Here is a 21,049-nt window from a genome sequence, read left to right as displayed (position 1 = left end):
TTATATGGAACCAGAAAAGACCTCGAATAGCCAAAGGAATATTGAAAAAGAAAGCCAAAGTTGGTGGCATCACAATTCCAGACTTCAAGCTCTATTACAAAGCTGTCATCATCAAGACAGCATGGTACTGGCACAAAGACAGACACATAGATCAATGGAACAGAATAGAGAGCCCAGAAATGGACCCTCAACTCTATGGACAACTCATCTTCGACAAAGCAGGAAAGAATGTCCAATGGAAAAAAGACAGCCTCTTCAATAAATGGTGTTGGGAAAATTGGACAGCCACATGCAGAAAAATGAAATTGGATCATTTCCTTACACCACACACGAAAATAGACTCAAAATGGATGAAGGATCTCAATGTGAGAAAGGAATCCATCAAAATCCTCGAGGAGAACACAGGCAGCAACCTCTTCGACCTCAGCCGCAGCAACGTCTTCCTAGGAACATCACCAAAGGCAAGGGAAGCAAGGGCAAAAATGAACTTTTGGGATTTTATCAAGATCAAAAGCTTTTGCACAGCAAAGGAAACAGTTAACAAAACCAAAAGACAACTGACAGAATGGGAGAAGATATTTGCAAATGACATATCAGATAAAGGGCTAGTGTCCAAAATCTATAAAGAACTTAGCAAACTCAACACCCAAAGAACAAATAATCCAATCAAGAAACGGGCAGAGGACAGGAACAGACATTTCTGCAAAGAAGACATCCAGATGGCCAACAGACACATGAAAAAGTGCTCCATATCACTCGGCATCAGGGAAATACAAATCAAAACCACCATGAGATATCACCTCACACCAGTCAGAATGGCTAAAATTAACAAGTCAGGAAATGACAGATGCTGGCGAGGATGCGGAGAAAGGGGAACCCTCCTACACTGTTGGTGGGAATGCAAGCTGGTGCAACCACTCTGGAAAACAGCATGGAGGTTCCTCAAAATGTTGAAAATAGAACTACCCTATGACCCTGCAATTGCACTGCTGGGTATTTACCCTAAAGATACAAACGTAGTGATCCGAAGGGGCACGTGCACCCGAATGTTTATAGCAGCAATGTCTACAATAGCCAAACTATGGAAAGAACCTAGATGTCCATCAACAGACGAATGGATAAAGAAGAAGTGGTATATATACACAATGGAATACTATGCAGCCATCAAAAGAAATGAAATCTTGCCATTTGCGATGACGTGGATGGAACTAGAGGGTATCATGCTTAGCGAAATAAGTCAATTGGAGAAAGACAACTATCATATGATCTCCCTGATATGAGGGAGAGGAGATGCAACATGGGGGGTTGAGGGGGTAGGAGAAGAGTAAATGAAACAAGATGGGATTGGGAGGGAGACAAACCATAAGTGACTCTTAATCTCACAAAACAAACTGAGGGTTGATGGGGGGAGGGGGTTGGGAGAGGGGGGTGGGGTTATGGATATTGGGGAGGGTATGTGCTATGGTGAGTGCTGTGAAGTGTGTAAACCTGGCGATTCGCAGACCTGTACCCCTGGGGATAAAAATATATGTTTATAAAGCTGTAAAAAAAAAAAGAAAGAAAAAAGAAAGGATGAATACCCAAGTTTTGTAGCAACATGGACGGGACTGGAAGAGATTATGCTGAGTGAAATAAGTCAAGTAGAGAGAATCAATTATCATATGGTTTCACTTATTTGTGGAGCATAACAAATAGCATGGAGGACAAGGGGAGATGGAGAGGAGAAGGGAGTTGAGGGAAATTGGAAGGGGAGGTGAACCACGAGAGACTATGGACTCTGAAAAACGATCTGAGAATTTTGAAGGGGTGGGGGGTGGGAGGTTGGGGGCACCAGGTGGTGGGTATTGTAGAGGGCACGGATTGCATGGAGCACTGGGTGTGGTGCAAAAATAATGAATACTGTTATGCTGAAAAAATTAAAAAATTTAAAAAAAAAATCAACACAATTGATCAACCTTTAACCTCACTGACCAGAAGGAAAGCAAGAATGTAGAATGGGAGACATTCAGATGGAGATACAGAGAAAAGGCACAAAGTTAGAAATGGAAGAGAGGGTATCATTTTCTACCTTAAGGATAGTTATTAGGATGATAAGGAAATATGAATAATTTTAAGCCAACACATTAGACAAATAATATGAAATGGGAAGATTCCCAGAAAGATGCCAATTATAGAAAATGATTCAGGAAGAATTAGAAAACCTTAGTGGACTTACAAAATATTGAATTAGTATTTTAAGTCTTCCCACAAATAGAAAACCAGACCCACATGGCTTCATTGGTAAACCCTTTCAAGCATTTCAAGCAGAAATTATAACAATCGTACAAATCCTCCCAGGTACAACAGGAGGGAACCCTTCCCAACCCATTCTATGTGGGTAGTATTTTTCTGATACCAAAACCAGACAAAAACAACACAAGAAAGTAAAATTTCAGACCAATGTCTCTCATGAACACAGACACAGAAATTCTCAATAAGAGGCACCTGGATGGCTCAGTTGGTTGAGCCTCTGACTCTTGGTTTCAGCTCAGGTCATGATCTCAGGGTCATGAGATTGAGTCAGGCTCCACACACAGTGTGGAATCTGCTGGAGAGTCTCTCACTCTTCCTCTTCTCTCTCCCTGTCTGTTCCTTGCCCCTGCTCTTGCTCTCTCTCTAAAAAAATGAATAAATAAAAAATCTTTTTTTTTTAAAAAGGTACTCAACAAAATACAAGCAAAGTGTATATCAAAAGAATAAGTTTTCCTGCTTGCAAATTAAAATCGACTAGATTGTTGGAGGAACCCCAAGTGGAATGCAGATTGTGAGAAATGAATCTTGGTGTGGTACAAATGGATCACGTAACCTCACTGAAAGGAAGCTGAAAGCTGAACCCAGTGATTTTTAAAAGCAATGTTTTAGTTAAAGCAGTGGGTACTGTAAGGTTAAATAGAAATAATTGTACACAAACAATAATAATAAGTTGCCCACAGGGTTGGCAATTCCAAAACTACATGTATTGTAGAATTTGTCAATTAAATAAATATATTATAGATACTATGTAAGCATATTAAATTGGACAAATTTTGAAATTGGACAAATATTAAATTGGAAAAATAAGTATAATATAGATAGATTAGACCAGGTCTCTCTGGAGAAACTGTTTGGAGAAAGAAGTTACACATAAGCAAAGGGGAATATTTCCAGAATGAAACCTATAGTTCTGAATTATAGGCTGAGGTATCAGTGTAGATTCATTTGTGCACACACATGCACACACACACAAATATAGAAATATAGGTAAGTATGTATAAACAGAAACATATACTTCCTAATTCTGTCTCCTGAGAGAACCTAGAAGCAGAGACTTCCTAGTAGCAATGAGCACATCTGAGTGCCCGACATCTTGTTTTTTAACTTTCATTCTCCAGTAAAAGGAACCAAAGCTCCTTGGAGCAGTAGGTGACTCCAGAACTGGGATAGGTAAAGTGCAAGATCCTGGAGCATCTTATGGGGCTAGAAGATAAAGAAATCCTACAGAAAAGGGGAAGGGGGGAATGCATGCATGTACAGGCATATTAAAAAGGACTTACCAGCTAACCTGAAATAAGTTCACAATGGTGAAATTTAGAACAATTTGAACAAAAAAAAATAATAGTGATAATATAATAGCCCAAAGAACAAAATAAACATTGATGAGCCTATCCAGATTTAAATGACTGAATAAACAAATAAATCAAGAGAACCTTTCCCTAGAGAAGAATTTTTAATTAAATGTAGAAGAAACAAAGGAAATAGAAAATCATCATTAAAACGGTACAAAAATAATTGGTGTAGGCAAGATCTACTGATGATGCAAAGTTTAAGGATAAACAGGATTCTTTTGTATCATCAAAGTATGATTCCCTCCCCCAATATTTATTACACAGGGGAAAATATACAGTGGAGAGCCCTGGCAGACACGACCGTAACCAGGTAATCAAGGTTAACATTTCCCATAAGACATAGGGATATTATGTGCCCCTGAGATGACATTCTGAGAAGAGTACATCATCTCTGAGATTTTTCTTAAAAATCTGTAATTTCAGTGTTCTTCTGAGAAAACAGAGAAATCCAAATCCAGGGAAACTACAAAATACCTCATCAGTATTCTTCAGACATATCAAGGCTACACAAGGCATTAAGACAGAAATGGTCAATTTGGAGGCGACTAAGGGGACATGACAACTAAATGCAACATGGGATTCTGGATTGATACCAGAACAGAAAGAAAACTTTACTAGAAAGGAAAATCCAATTAAAGTCTGAAGTTCATCTAATAGCGTCATATCATTGTTAGTTTCCTGGCTTCGGTAATTGTTTGGTAAGATGGTAACATTAGGAGAAGCTTAATGAAGACTAGACGGAGATTCTACTATCTGTGTAAACTGTCCTGTAAGTCTAAAATTGCAGCAAATTTAGGAATTAAATAAAGACTTCATTGTCACACGTCATTTCCTAACATATACTAGGCATGATACAGCCCATGGTGATGTCAGGTGGACAGGTGAGAAGCAGAAGTGGGAAAAGGCTAGCGTGTGGACTGCCTTCCCATGGACTTGAACACAAAAATCAGGAATCAGCATCTAGAGGCAAAAAGTGGTGCTACTTTCCCATCAGCTGAGCCACAGAAAAACCTGACACAGTAGAAAAACTACTTACACAAATCGATTTTTCCTCCACTAGGTTCAAAGAGCAAAGATATGGAACATTCGGCAAATTAACAAACACCACATATATATTCAATATCTATCGTTATATGTAATACACATTTTATAGTCTATATGTAATATATTGTACATGATATATGTTACATGTATGTATATGCGTTATTATACATATCATATATTACACATATGTGTATAATATACTGATATACATTATAATTATGTATTATGTACACCTATATTATACATATGTATTGTGTTATATATACATATACATTATTCATATCCATTATACATATGTAGTATATATACATTACATGTACATTATGTTATATAATAGATAATACATATACACATAATATATAATACATATATGACTATGTATATACATGACTATGCATGACATATAAATACATATGACTATATATGTGTGTGACACATACAACTTTGTTCATTTCCTGAATGTTCATGCAGCACCAAGCATTCACATGTAGAAAGGAGAAAGACTGACAAGGGTCTAATTAAGCAAATGGGGAAGGAGGGAAAGGGCAGTTGTGGCAGCAGTGGGTGTCTTGCCTGCATCCTGCCCGAAGATAAACTAGTCCAAAGCTTCCCTTTTCTGTTGCAGGGGTCCTGACCCCTCGGTGGACCAGTCTAACAAGCTCCAGCCGCCCAATTTCTAGGGACACCATCTGGCAGAATGACGATGGGAATGGAACATTGTGTCTATGGAAACAGCTAACTTATTGATGGATGTATTGGACCCGGAGGTACAGTGCCCTGGGCATAGCTGGACTTGGGTGGTTTCCTACAATTCTCCTCCAAAGAACCAGTAAGGTCCAGCACGAAGTACTGAGGAACAGACCCTGGTGAGCCAGGGGGAAAGGATCAATTTTTTACAGCCAAGCCAAACAAGGCAGAAGCTTAGGGAGAACCAAGAAAAACAGCCCATGGAGGTGCCCCGCCATCCCACCATAGGAAGGCCCCCTGGCCTGGTGAGTTCTGCACCTGCCAGAAGCTCTCCCGCTCTTCATTCGTGCTGGGGGCTGGGAGGAGGAGCGCAAACAGGAAGGCTCAAGGGCGCCATAGTCAGAGGGGACCTCGGTCTTACCCTTCCAACACCTTGTTGATCCACTGGATCGCAGCTCTCTTCTCTAAGTCAAGGTCTTCAGCGGTGACTCGATAGCCTAGCTGGGGCGGTGGAGGCAGGATCAGTGGGTCATTTCGCCTCGACGACCGCAGTAGAGGAATCTTGCGCCTCCGGGGCCTGGAACCGTCAGGGGGAGGTGAGTGATTGCTCAAACTTTGCTTCTGCCCATCCTCTCCCTCGGCAGCCTTTTCATTCCTGATCTTCCTTTGTGGTTCTACTGAGGCTGAAGAGCTAGAATGGCAGCTTTCCTCGCTGGCTTTCTTCATGGTCGGCTGGGGCTGGGAGGAGGCTGCTCCCCAGATCCCAGCGGCGCATCGGCAGCATCTCTGCGGCGGGACACCTCGAGTGGAACTGTAAGAACTGGTGATGGCATTGCGTTTGCTGCATGAGCTCAAAAAGCAGGTGTGGGATTTCTTAATCAGGCCATCTTCTAAGCTCGTGGAGCAGAAGTCTCTCTTCAAAGGCCCAGGCCTGGGCACGAAGGAAGAGAGGACTCCGTTGACCATCAGCCGTCTGAATGCAGACGGCACACTCTGGCTGCTCTCGGCGCCCCTTCTCAGGTTATCCTGCTTCTCGGGGACTGGGTGTCCTTCCTCTGACTTGGCCAGCCCCTCCCTGCTCTCGGCCAGGGAGGCCAGCTCCTTCTCGGGCGTGGCGCTCACCTGGCGGTTCTCTTCGAGGGCCCTCACCAAGGTCTCCCTTACGCACAGATTTGGGAAGTGACCAGAAAGTGAGGACCACATACAGATGACCGTCTGCTTCAGAGCCAAACGGAGCGTCAGTTTTCCCTTAGCGGACACCATCTTCAGGATTACGGAGGCGCAGAACATCTTGGAGCTGCAGGCAGACAGCGCTGGCTTCGGGTGGCTGGTCGGGGGCACAGAGGAAAAGACCCCCAGAAATAAACACCGGGCCTGCTGGATTGGATATTGCCGCCGATGGGTTATGGCAAACCGCCGACGGTGTCGCCGCCGCCGACGACGTGGTGAAGCCACAAGATCCTCGTATGACAGCCTTCGAGCTACGTCCAGGGTCGACGCCGCCGAGTGAACCCGGCCAGCCCGGGGAACACCGTGGGCGGGGTGCGCGGGCCTGGGCCCAAGGCTCTCAGTTGCCTCGGGCTGCTCCCCACCCAGCAGAGGAGAGGCTGCCAGCCGAGGGCGAGGCCGGCTCAGGTAACTGCCCATAAGGAGCAGTTCTGCAAGGTCGCGTCCTTCAAATGGAGTCAGTGGCTCAGAGAGGTTTCCGTTAGCTGCCAAAGGGGCCCCAGGCAAAGCGCGCACTGTTAGGTGTGCCGCCTATGACGCACGCTTGGAACGCGTGAGCGAAGAAAGGGGCGCGTGAGTACTGCGCGAGGGAAGGGTGCACGCACCCGGGGCGCTTCCCAACCCCCGCTTCCCACGGAAGGTGTTGGCACGAGGTAGAGTAGCTCATGGCGGCCACAGCCGCCCTTCACGCCACCAGCCTGCTGCTCCGTTAGGAGATGGTACAGTACCGTGGTTCCAGAACCCAAGAATCGCTCCAGGCTCAGGAGTGCCCACCCCAAGCAAGAGATTCAGAGTCAGCATCAGGGCCCACCACCTGTACTTCCTCTCTGGCTCGATACCCAGAGGCCAAGCCCCTCAGAGCCTGTGCTGCCCAGATCCTGAGGGATGGTACAACCCCCTGAATGTTCAGGAGGCAGGAGGACCCCAAGAGGGAACTGGCTAGGGCTGAGATGCCAGATCGCAGTCGCCAATCTACCCTCTCTCCTTTCTCTAGAATTTTACTCTCCAGGTATTCCTTCTTGTCTCTCCCTCCCCTTTCCTAGGAAGCAAGGATTCTAGATACATTTTATAAAATCAGAACTTATAGACCCCAAAGAGCCAAAGCAATCCTGAGAAAGAAAAAAGCTGGAGGCATAATGCTCCCTGATTTCAAACTGCGTTATTACAAAGCTTTAGTAATCAGAATAGTGTGGTATTGGCATAAGAGAGACAAGTCAAAGAACAGACGGAGAGCCCAAAAATAAACCCATGCCTATAGGGCCAATTAATTTACAACAAAGGACCTGGTGTTGGGAAAACTGGGTAGCCAGATGCAAAAGAATGGAACTGGACCCCTTTCTTACACCATACACAAATATTATCTCAAAATGCATTAAAAACCTTAAACCTCAGAACTTCTAGAAGAAAACATAGGTGGTAAGCTTCTTGACGTCAGTCTTGGCAATGATTTTTTGGATGACCAGCAAAAGTACACAAGTGGGACTATATCAAAATAGAAAACTTTTGCACAGCAAAGGAAACATCAAAATGAAAAGGCAACAAACTGAATGGTTGAAAATATTTGTAAATCATATATCTGATAAGAGGTTAATATCCAAAATATATGAAGAACTCATACAACTCAACAGTCAAAAAAATCCAATTAAAAAATGGACAGAAGATCTGAATAGACATTTTTCAAAAAAAAGACAAAGATGGCCAACAGGTATATAAAAACATGTTCAAGGTCACTAATCAGGGAAATGCAAATCAAAACTACAATGAGCTATCAAATCACACCTATTAGAATGGCTGGAATTGGGGCACCTGGGTGGCTCTGTGGGTTAGAATGGCTGGAATCAAAAGGCAAGAAATACTAAGTGTTGGCAAGGATGAGGACAGAAGGGAACCTTGTACAGGAGCAGTATTGTGCACTGTTCCTGGAAATATAAATTGGCGCATTCACTATGGAAACTATTTTAATGTAATTTTAAAAATTAAAATTAAAACAGCCATATGATCCAATGCCACTTCTGGGTATTTACCTGAAGAAAACAAGAACACTAATTTGAAAAGATTTATACACCCCCATGTTCTCTGCAGCATTATTTATAATAGCCAAGATATGGAAAAAACCCAAACAGTGGATGATTGAATAAAGAAAACAGGTATCTACAAGGAGCCTGGGTGGCTCAGTCAAGTGTCTGCCTTCGGCTCAGGTCATGATCTCAGGGTCCTGAGATGGAGTCTTGCATCAGGCTCCTTACTCAGTGGGGAACCTGCTTCTCCCTCTGCCTTTGCCTGCCACTCCCGCTGTTGTGCTCGCTCTCTCTCTGACAAAAAAAAATTTTTTAATTAAAAAAAAAATCCCCCCCTTAAAAAAAAAAAGAAAATAGGTATCTACGCACAATGGAATATTTTTCAGCCATAAAAAAATAATAAAATCCTATCATTTGTGACATGGATGGACCTTAAGGGTATTATGCTAAATGAAATAAGTCAGTGAGAGTATAGAATCTCACATTTGGAATGTAAAATTTAAAAAAATAAAAAATAAAGTTTAAAAACACCAAGCTCATAGATACTGAGAATAGATTGTTAGCTACAGGAGATGGAACGCGGGGGTGGGCAAAATGGTTGAGAGAAGCCAAAAGTCACCAACTTCCAGTTAAGAAATTAATAAGTCATGGAGATGGGGTGTACAGGCTGGTGACTGTGGTTAATGATGCTGCATTGTATATTTGAAGGTTGCTAAGCAATTAAGTCTTAGAAGTTGTTTCATGAGAAAAAAAATTCTGTTACTCTGTATGGAGACAGATATTAATTAGGCTTTCTGTGGTAATCATCTTGCAATATCCCCAAATATCAAATCATTATGTCGTACATCCGAAACTAATATAATGTGGCATGTCATTTATATCTCATTGGGAAAAAAAAGAATCCATTAGATTAAAAAAAAAAATCAGAACTTAGAGGTAGCAACTTAATGTCTTTTGAGAAAACCAGAACGGTATAACTGGGACCTAAAATTGGATTCCTGTTTTCAAGGTCATCCTCTCCCGTCATTTTAATATTTGTTTTCTGCACGTTAACAGACCCTGTGGGCCTTTGTGTCATTCTTTTCCAATAAGTCTATGTCTGTGGGATAAGAGAGATGACCTGGCAATTCAAGGTGGAGCTCCAAATTTAACTCCCTACAGACATTCTGATTCAAGTTACTATGATTAGTTCAGTGGTGAACACATTAGAATATTTAGACTATGGCAGAGTTTTGATATTCTCATAATTACCCCCACTTCGTCATTGTTGTTTTTAATCTTTTGCCTTCATTTGGATCATTATCACATAGTGGATTATTAATTATTAATTAAATTATTAATCATTTTACTAGGGCAGGTAGTTTTTCAAAGTAGTTATTACAGGGATGCCTGGGTGGCTCAGTTGGTTAAGCATATGACTTCAGTTCAGGTCATGATCCCAGGGTCCTGGGATCAAGCCCCATATGGGGTTCCCTGCTCAGCGGGAAGCCTGCTTTCTCCTCTTTCTCGGCTGCTCCTCCCCCTTTGCTGTCTCTCAAATAAATAAATTAAATATTCAAAGTAGTTATTACAGTCTGTACTGCTCTCAGCAAGCAGAAGGAAATAAGATTTTGTATAACCAATATCTAAAAGGCTGTACATTAATGAGATACACAAATGGTCCTAAAATCCAGGAGTTGGAGACTATCATTTTTAAGCAGAATATTTTGACAATATTGACTTCTCACCCTCCCAATGTTTAATCAGCCTATTGTGCTTCAAAGCCCTTTTTAAAGTGAAATAAGAGAAAAATTCATGATACCACCACAATATGAATAAAATTATCATTTTAGTAAAATGAAAGTAAAATTATCATTTTACAAAAATGATAATTTTAGTAGTGGGTTTAAAGGTAACCCACTACTCTATTGAAGAAATAAATCTTAAGTATAGGCACATTAAAGTAAAACATAATCATGTTTCTGTGATCCAACAAATATCATAATGAATAACTCTTCAACCATTAGGTTTTCAAACAGCTTTATTGAGATATAATTTACACACCATAAAATTCACCTATATTAAGATTACGCTTCAAGAATTTTTAGTAACTTTACAAAAATTCCACTAAAATCTAATTTTTATAACATTTCTGTTAACCCAAAAAGAAAACTTGTGCCTGTTTGCAGTCACTCCCCATTCTTACTCACAGGCAACCACTACTGTTCTCTTTGTCTCTATAAATTTGCTTTTTCTGGACATTTCCTATAAACAAACTGTTACAATATGTGCTCTTCCATGTCTTGTTTCTTTCACTTAGAACATTGTGTTTGAGGTTCATCTATATGGTAGAGGTTCATCTATGCGGTAGCACGTATTAATATTTCATTACTGCTTTTTGGATTAAATGGAAATTTATATGCTCACAATTCAGAGAGCGAAGTGTCAGTAGAGTGGATTTCTTCTGAAGCCTCTCTCCTTGGCTTGTAGATGGCTGTCTGCCCACAGTATCCTCACATGGTCCTTTCTTCTGTGGGTGTCCTAGCCTAGCCTCCACCTCTTAAAAGAACAAGTCATATTGGGGGTGCCTGGGTGGCTTGGTCATTGAGTGTGGGACTTGGTTTCAGCTCAGGTCTTGATGTCAGTGTTGTGAGGTTGAACCCCACATCTGGCCCCATGCTCCACATGGAGTCTGCTTGAGATTCTTTCCCCTTCTTTCCCTCCCATTCTGCTCCTCCCCTGACTGGTGTTCTCCCTAAAATAATATAAATAGGGGCACCTGGGTGGCTCAGTGGGTTAAGCCGCTGCCTTCGGCTCGGGTCATGATCTCAGGGTCCTGGGATCGAGCCCCACATTGGGCTCTCCACTCATCAGGGAACCTGCTTCCTCCTCTCTCTCTGCCTGCTTCTCTGCCTACTTGTGAGCTCTATCAAATAAATAAATAAATAATCTTTTTAAAAATGTATAAATAAATACAATCTTTTTAAAAAAGTCATCCTGGATTAGAACCCACCCCAATGACCTCATTTAACCTTAATTATCTGTTTAAAAATTCTGGCTCCAAATACATTCACATTCTGAGGTACTCAGGGTTAGAACTTCAACTTGTGAATTATGCAAGGACGCAGTTTAACCTATAGCACTCCGTCCTCTGGTTCTTCCAAAATTCGGCCCACACATGCAAAATACATTCATTTGCCTTATCCTAACAACCACAAAAGACTCAACGTCTTCCAGCAACAACTTTAAGTCCAAAATACCATCTAAATAGCATCGAAGTCAGGTAGAGGTGAGATTAGAGGGATGGTTCATCCTGAGGCAAAATTCCACTATGGTGGTGAAACCATGAAACTGAACAAGTTATCTGCTTACAAAATACAATGGTGAGATAGACATAGGATAGACATCTTCATTCCAAAAAGAAGATATGGTCAAGAAGAAGGATGATGGGTCCTAAGCAAGCCCAAGACTTAGCAAAGCAGATTCCATTAGATTTGTAAGTGATTTAATGATTTAGTTTATTATATCAACATCAGCACTAGCATCTTTATTCTTCAGCCTGCAAAACTTCTACAGAACACGTTCACAAACATGAATACAAGCAGCTAATCTGAAGAGGCTTTTGTGGAAAATTCTGCTGGATTTCAAGGTTAGAAAACAATCCTCGTTGGCTCAAATGTTCTGTCCTCCAGACCATCCAAGGTTCTGGTTCTGCTTCTTCACAGCCCTGAGCTGCAGCCCCAAACCCTCTGGAACCAAGAAGGAGACAGTCTTGCTGGCTGGTCATGCATCCTTTAAACCCATGGTGGCCATGGCAGCCACGTTTGGGGTCCTTTTTCCCTGTTACCAAAGGATGATGTGCATTCATCTCCAGATTGCTATGTCATCCTATATCCTGCCTCTGAAATTCCAGAGGTCTGACAGGCTTTCTTCATTTCATCCCACCTCTGTCCCCTCTCAGTCCAAGCCACAGTACTTCTGCTGGGATGGTTGATTGGAACCACATGTCACACATCCATGACCTCTTTAGTGGAGGTTGTCCAGCCACACACCTATGGTGTTCTCCCTCGAGAACACCTCATTTTTTGCAAATATGGATTAACTGAGAATTTTTCAAAATCTTCACCTTGTTTCCTTTTTGCTTGGTAATTCCTTTTCCAGTTATTTCTCTCCTCTCACATTTTACTATAAGCTGTCAGGAGAATGCAAGCCATGCCTTCAACATTTTTCCTAGAAATACTTTCAACTAAATATCCAGGTTCATCCCTTACAAGTTCCACTTTTCACAACACATGGGAACACAATGTGGCCAAGTTCTTTGTCACTTGGTATTCTTCCAGTTTCCAATAACATGTTCCTCATACCCATCGGAGACTTCACCAGGAGAACTTTTATAGTTCATATTTCTCCAGAGAGGAAAGAGGAGCTGGAAATGGAGTTAATAATTTATCATGCCGTGGGGAGCCTGGGTGGCTCTGATGTTTAAGCATCTGCCTTTGGTTCAGGTCATGATCCCAGGGTCCTGGGATGGAGTCCTACATCGGGCTCCCTGCTTCTACCTTTGCCTCTCTCTCTCTTTCTCTCATAAATAAATAAATAAAATCTTTTTTTTTAGTTTTTTATATTTATTTACTTGACAGAAATCACAAGTAGGCAGAGAGGCAGGTAGAGAGAGGAGGAAGCAGGTTCCTTGCTGAGCAGAGAGCCTGATGTGGGGCTCGATCCCAGGACCCTGAGACCATGACCTGAGCCAAAGGCAGAGGCTTAACCCACTGAGCCACTCAGGTGTCCCAATAAATAAAATGTTTTAAAAAACTTTATTTTGCCATGTAAGGAAAACTCCATAAAATGACTATAGTAGGGGTCTGGAGAGCTTTGAGGTCAGCGAACACATCCACGTACTAGGAGAGTGATGTGATCCACGACTATGAGGACAGAAGCTTCTGCCATCAGGACCTTCCAGACCTTGCCCAATGTATCACTTTATCTTGCAATTCATCCATATCCTTTAGCATAGCCTTTGTTATGTAATAAACCAGTAAACATTAGTGTTTCACTGAGTTCAGTGAGCTGCTGTAGCAAATAAATCAAAGAGGAAGGAGGTATGAGAACCTGTTATTTATAGCCAAGTTGGACAAGAGTTGTGGGGTAACCTGGGGACTTACTACTTGCAATTGGCATCTAAAGTGAGGGCGGTCTCGGGGGACTGAGCACTTAACCTGTGGGATCTGACTCTATCTCCAGGTAGGAAGCGTCAGAATGGAATTAAATTACAGGAACCCCAGATGGGGTCACAAATTGCTTGGTGTTGGGAAAACCCACACACATCAGGAGTCACAAGTGTGACTTTGGGGTCACGTGAGAGCAATGGAGAAACATGCACGGGGAAGAGTGAAGGTTTTTTCCTACACATAAGGTTTCAAAGTTTCCTCTTGTGTTTTTGTTTTAAGAATTATAAAATTCTAGGAATTTTGTAGTTTTAGCTCTTACATGTAGTTATATGATCCATGTTGAATTAATTTTTATATATTATGTGAGGTAATTGGCCAAATTCATCTTTTTTGCATGTGGCTATCCAAGTGTACTAGCAGCATTTATTGAAAAAACTATCCTTTACCCCCATTGAATTGTGTTGGCACCTTTGTTCAAAATCAATTAACCATAAATGTAAGGGTTTATTTCTTGGCTTCTCAATTCTGTTCCATAAGCCTGTGTATACTTTCTTATACCACTACCAAATTATCTTGATTACTGGAGCTTTGTAGTTTTAAAATAGGGAAGTATAAAAGACCCCAAATAGCCAAGCAATCTTGAAAAAGAAAAACAAAACTGGTGGTCTCACAACTCCAGATTTGTTATATAACATAACAAAGCAGTAGTAATTAAAACAGTTTTAATTTAATTTAATTAAAACAGTTTTAATTTAATTTAATTAAAACAGTTTTAATTTAATTTAATTAAAACAGTAGTGGGCATCTGGGTAGCTCAATAGGTTGGGTCTCTGCCTACTACTGGGGTCATGATCTCAGAGTCCTGGGATCGAGGCCTGCATCAGGTTCTCTGCTCAGTGAGGAGCCTGCTTCCCCCTTTCTCTCTGCCTGCCTCTCTGCCTACTTGTGATCTCTCTCTGTGTCAAATAAATAAAATCCTTAAAAAAAAAAAGAAAAGAAAAGAAAAGAAAAAAAAGTATGGTAGTGTCTGGTTTGGCCAGCAAACCCTGAGAGGGTGAATGAAATACCTCCCAATACCTGAGTAGGAGAAAAGAGAGGCCTGAGGGCCAAATGCTCTAGTGTCAAAAGGCCTTGAGCTAAGCTCTGTCTCTGCTTTTATTGTGAATTTAATTAATACACCACATGCCAGGCAAGGAGTTCATGAAGTACTGACCTCTACAAGTGTCTGCATTTCAGCATTTCCTACCTGGATGACACCCTTGAGCCCCAGTAAGAATCTGGCCACATTCAGCCAAGAAACTTGAGAAAAGGCCCAGCATTTCGGGCACTCCTCCTTTGCTTTCCAATTAGTCTCATCTAGGGAGGCATATACAGGTCAGGTTTTATCTATCCTGTGAATCCCCACAGGCAGTGGCACAAAAATAGGCACATAGATCAGTGGTATAGAACAGAAAACCCAGAAATAAACCCACAATTATATGGCCAATTAATCTTTGACAAAGGAGGAAAGAATATCCAATGGGGAAAAGACAGTCTCTTCAACAAATGGTTTTGGGAAAACTGGACAGCCACATGCAGAAGAATGAAACTGGACCACTTTCTTCTATCACATACAAAAATAAACTCAAAATGGATTAAAGGCCTAAATGTGATACTTGAAACCATAAACATCCTAGAAGAGAACACAGGCAGTAAACTCTCTGACATCAGCCATAGTGACATTTTTCTAGATAAGGAAAGGGAAATAAAAGCAAAAATAAACTATTGGGACTCCATCAAAATAAAAAGCTTCTACCCAGCAAAGTATACAATCAACAAAACTAAAAGGCAGCCTACTGAATGGGAGGAGATATTTACAAATGACATATCCAATAAGGGGTTAGTATCCAAAACAAAAAGAATTGATTTAACTCAACACCCAAAATATAAATAATCAAATGAAAATGGGCAGATGACATGAACAGGTATTTCTCAAAGAAGACATCCTATTGACCAAGGGACACATGAAAAATGCTTACCATCACTCATCATCAGGGAAATGCAAATCAGAACTACAATGAGCTATCACCTCACACCTGTCGCAATGGCTAAAGTCAAAAATACAAGAAACAACAAGTGTTGGCACTGTTGCTCTTGCACTGTTGCTGAGAATGCAAACTGGCACAGCCATTGTGGAAAACTGTATGGAGCTTCCTCACAAACTTAAAAATAGAACTACCCTATGATCCAAGAATCCCTCTACTGGGTATTTATTCAAAAAAAAATACAAAAGTACTCATTCAAAGAGATACATGCACCCCTATGTTTATAGCAGTGTTATTCACAATAGCCAAACTATGGAAGCATCCCAAGTGTCCATAGATGAATGGATAAAAAAGATGAGGTATATATATATACAATGGAATATTATTCAGCCATAAAAAGTAAAATTCTGCCACTTGCAACAAAATTGGTAGAGCCAGGAGAAAGAAATAAGTCAATCAGAGAAAGACAAATACCATGTGATCTTACTCACAGGTGAGATTTAAGAAACAAAACAAATGAGCAAGGGAAATATGAGAGACAAACCAAGAAATAGTCTTAACTACAGAGAACAAACTGATGGTTACCAGACAGAGGTGCAGGGAGATAGGGGATGGGGATTAAAGAATACATTTATCATGATGAAATTAAATTAAATTAATAAAATAAAATAAGGAATTATATGTCCTCCAACTTTATTGTTTTTTTTTTTTTAAGATTGTCTTGGTTATTCTTAGTTCTTTGCATGACCATATGAATTTAAGGATGAGCTTGACAATTTCCAAAGAAAAGGCCAAATGAGATTTGTTAGAAATTCCATGAATCAGTAGATCAGCTTGGGAATATTGCCATCTTTAAACTATTAAGTCTCTAAACCATGAACATAGTATAACTTTCCATTTAGTTAGGTCTTCTTTAACTTTTGGCACAAAAGTGTTGTAGTCTTCAGTGTACAAACCAATATCTTTTGTTAAATTTATTCCTAAGTAGTTCATTCTTTCTGCTACCAATGTGACTAGAATTGTTTTTCTTAATTTCATTTTTAGATATTCATTGCTTCTTTATAGAAATGCAACTAATTTTTATATATTCATCTATCCTGAAACCTTCTTGAACTCCAATTTTTGTTATAGAAGCATGTGTATATGTGTGTATGTGCCCTAGAATTTGCTATACAGAGAAACTTGTTTTGAATAAAGATAGTTTTACTTATTTTCCAATCTGAACACTCTTTTTCTCTCCCTAATTGCCCTGGATAAAATGTCCAGTGTGCTGCTGAGTAGAAGTAGTGAGGGTAAACTTTCTTCTTTTGTTTCTGAATTTAGGGGGAAGTATTTAACATTTTGCCACTAAGACTGCTAAGTATATTGTTAGCTGTAGGTATTTTGCAAATCCCTTTATCATGTTGAGGAAATTCCCTTCTATTTCTAGTTAATAAAAAGGATTTTATTATGAATGGGTGGTAGATTTTGTGAAACATTTTATGCAACTATTGAGATGATCTTATGATATTTGTCCTTTATTAATCTTATAGATTATATTCCCTGAGTTTCAGATATTAAGCCAGCATTGCCTTCCTGAGATAAATCCTACTTAGTCATGCATATAATCAACTTTATTTGGTCAGACTAGGTTTGCTTATATTTTGTCAAGATTTTCTTGTGTCTACATTCATCAAGGACATTGGTCTATGCTTTTCTTTTAATGTCTAAATTTAGAATCAAGATAATCATGGCTTCATAGAATGAGTTGGGAGGTATTCCATTCTCCTCTATTTTCTGGATAAATTTGTGAAGGGTTTGTATTATTTCTTATTTAAATTATTGAAATAATTCACGAGTATATCCATCAGGGCCTGGGCCTTTTTATTATGGGAACTTTTCAAAAACTTTTTGTTTTCAAATAGTTATACATTCAAAGGAAGTTGTTTTTTTTTAAAAAAAAAAGTGTACAGGGGGGTCTTGTGTACCAGTTTCCCCAAATGGTAATACTTGAATAAGTATAGTACAATACTGGGGCGCCTGGGTGGCTCAGTGGGTTAAAGCCTCTGCCTTCGGCTCAGGTCATGATCCCAGGGTCCTGGGATCAAGCCTCACATCGGGCTCTCTGCTCAGTGGGGAGCCTGCTTCCTCCTCTCTCTGCCTGCCTCTCTGCTGACTTGTAATCTCTGTCAAATAAATAAATAAAAATCTTAAAAAAAAAGTTTAAAAAAAAAAATTTAAAAAAGAAAAGTATAGTACAATACTAAAGCCAGGAGATTGACATTGGTACAATGCCCAGAGCCTATTGAGATTTCATCATTTTACATGCACTCATTTATGTGTGTGTACACTTGCACATGTATGTGTAGCACTGTGCAATTTTATCACATCTGTAGATTCACATAACCATCAGTGCAATCAAGATTCAGGACTCTACTATCACCACAAGGCCCTCCGATTTCTATCGTTTAGTAAACACATTCACTACATTGGGAAGATTTTTAATTGCTCTAAGTATTTACTTCTTACAGGTAGACTTAGATTTTCTATTTCTTCTGGATTCAGCTTTGGTTTTTATTTTTGGTTTGGCACTTTATTTTTTCTTGCCAATTTTTTTGTTGAAGCATAATTAACATACAGTGTTATATTAGTTTCAGGTGCACAATATAATGACTCAACATTTCTATTCATTACTCAGTGCTCATATAAGTGTACTCTTTTTTTTTTAAGATTTTATGTATTTATTTGACAGAGAGAGATATAGCGAGAGTGGGAACACAAACAGGAGGAGAGGGAAAAGGAGAAGCAGGCTTCCTGCCAAGCAGGAATCCTGATGTAGGGCTCGATCCCAGGACCATGGGATCATGACCTGAGCCGAAGGCAGACATTTAATGACTGAGTTACCCAGGCACCCCATAAGTATACTGTTAATTCCCTTTATTTAGTTCACCCATTCCCCACCACCACCTCCTCTCTGTAACCATCCATCTGTTCTCTGTATTTAAGAGTCTTTGTTCTTTTTTTTTTTTTTAGATTCCACATATACGTGAAAACATACAGTATTTGTCATTCTCTGACTTATTTCACTTAGTATAATCCCCTCTGGGTCCATCCATATTGTTGCTGATTCAGTTTTAGTAATTTGTGTCTTTCTAGGAATTCTCTATTTCATCTTAGGGGTCTAATTTGTTAGCATAAAGTTTATAGTATTCCTATAAAATTCTTTTGATTTCTGTAAGGTTGGTAGTGATATCTCTCTTTCATTACTGATTTTGCCAGTTTGTGTCTTCTCTCATTTTTCTGGGTTAAGCTGGCTAAGCTTTGTCAGTTTTTTTAAATGTTTTCAAGAACTGGCTTTTAGTTTCATTAATTTTCTCTACTTCCTCTGTTTCCTATTCAGTGTGTTACCACTATAAACTTTTCTTTCATTCTTTCTGCTGACTTTGAGTTTTGTTTCCTCTACTTTTTCTAGTTTCTTATGGTGGAAGTTTAGATTATTGCTTTGAAATATTTCTTCTGTTCCTAATAAGCATTTCCAGCTACAAATTTCCCTTTAAAAACTGTTTTTTTAATCTGCATCTCATAAGCAAACAAAACAAAAACTTTTTAAGTCAAAATTGCTATAAGAGATAAAGAAGGAAATTTCTTGTTGATGAAAAGGAAAAATCTCTAGAGACTATATAACAATTATAAATATATGTACCTAAAAGAGCCCCATAATATATGAGACCAAAATTGACAAAATTGAAGGGAGAAATAGGTAGTTTTACAAAAATAGAGATTTGCTATCCCAACATCAATAATGGATGGAAAATTCAGACAGAAGATCAATAAGAAAATAGAGGACTTAACCAATGAGACCAGCAAACATCAGACACTTCAACCAAAACAGCAGAATACACATTCTTTTCAAGAGCACGTAAAACATCCTCCAGATTACACCATATGTGGAGGCCATAAAACAAGTCTCAATACATTTAAAAAGATTGAGATCAAACAAAATACTTTCTCCAACCACAATGGCATGAATTTAAAGATCAATAACAAAAGGAAAACTGGAAAATTCACAAATACTGGAAACTGAACAAATGAAAATAATACAACACACCAAAACTTAACAGAATGCATTGAAAGCAGTGTCGAGAGAGAAATGCAGAGCTATAAACACCTACATTAATAAAAAGAAAAATCTCAAATCAATTACCTAACTTGCCACTTTAAGAAACTAGAAAAATAAAAGTAAATGAAATCCAAAGCTAACAGAAGGGAGAAAACAAGAAAGATCAGAGTGAGACATAAAAAAGAGCGAGAATAAGAAACAATAGGGAAACTCAGCAGAATTAAAAGTTGTTTATTTTAAAAGATCAACACTATTGACAAATCCTTAGCTACAGTGATCAAGAAAAAAGAAGACAAATTACTACAATCAGAAATAAAATTAGAGGGGCACCTGGGTGTCTTAGTTGGTTAAGTAAGCATCTGCCTCCTGATCTCCTGGGATTGAGCCCCACGTTGGGCTCACTGGTCAGTGGAGTCTTTTTTTTTTTTAAGATTTTATTTATTTATTTGACAGACAGAGATCACAAGTAGGCAGAGTAGCAGGCAGAGAGAGAGGAAGGGAAGCAGGCTCCCTGCTGAGCAGAGAGCCCGATGTGGGGCTCGATCCCAGGACCCTGAGATCATGACCTGAGCCGAAGGCAGAGGCTTTAACCCACTGAGCCACCCAGGCGCCCCTGCTCAGTGGAGTCTGATTCTCCCTTTCCCTCTCCTTTTATGTGGTCTCTCTCTCTCTCTCTCTCAAACAAATAATTAAAATACTTTTTAAAAAGAAATAAAAGTAGAGACATTACAACCAAATTTACACAAATAAAAAGGATTATAATTAATGCTATAAAAAATTGTATGCCAACAGTTTGATATGTAGATGAAACTAACTCCTGGAAACAGAAATACTACTTATATTGACTTAAGAAGAAATTTATAAAAGCTAAACAGACCTATAACAAGTAAAGAGTTTGAATCAGTAATCAAACTTCCCCCAAAAAAAGCCCAAGATCAGATGTTTTCAATAGTGAAAACTACCAAACATTTATGGAGAAATTAACACCAAATCCTTCACAAACTCTTCCCCAAAATAGAAGGAACATCCCTAACTCATTCTATGAAGTCAGCATTATCCTAATAGCAAAACCAGATAAAGACACCACAAGAAAACTACAGAGCAGTATCCCTTATGAACATAAATACAAAATCCTCTGCAAAAATCATCAAACCAC

General features: G+C 39.7%; 1 protein-coding gene across 1 annotated transcript in view; it reads right to left on the bottom strand.

The window, feature by feature from the left end:
- Window positions 1-7,141, bottom strand: part of LOC125101311 (nuclear envelope pore membrane protein POM 121-like) — a 29,254-nt gene extending 22,113 nt beyond the window's left edge. The window contains exon 1 of the mRNA XM_047731872.1: window positions 5,797-7,141. Coding sequence (XP_047587828.1) covers window positions 5,797-7,022 — 1,226 coding nt within the window. The 5' untranslated portion in view covers window positions 7,023-7,141. The remainder of the gene's footprint in view (window positions 1-5,796) is intronic.
- Between the last annotated feature and the right edge of the window lie 13,908 nt (window positions 7,142-21,049).

Source organism: Lutra lutra, chromosome 5 (assembly GCF_902655055.1).
Source record: "Lutra lutra chromosome 5, mLutLut1.2, whole genome shotgun sequence".
Lineage (NCBI taxonomy): Eukaryota > Metazoa > Chordata > Mammalia > Carnivora > Mustelidae > Lutra > Lutra lutra.
The sequence above is the reverse complement of the archived record's forward strand: the minus strand, read 5'-3'. Positions and strand labels throughout refer to the sequence as shown.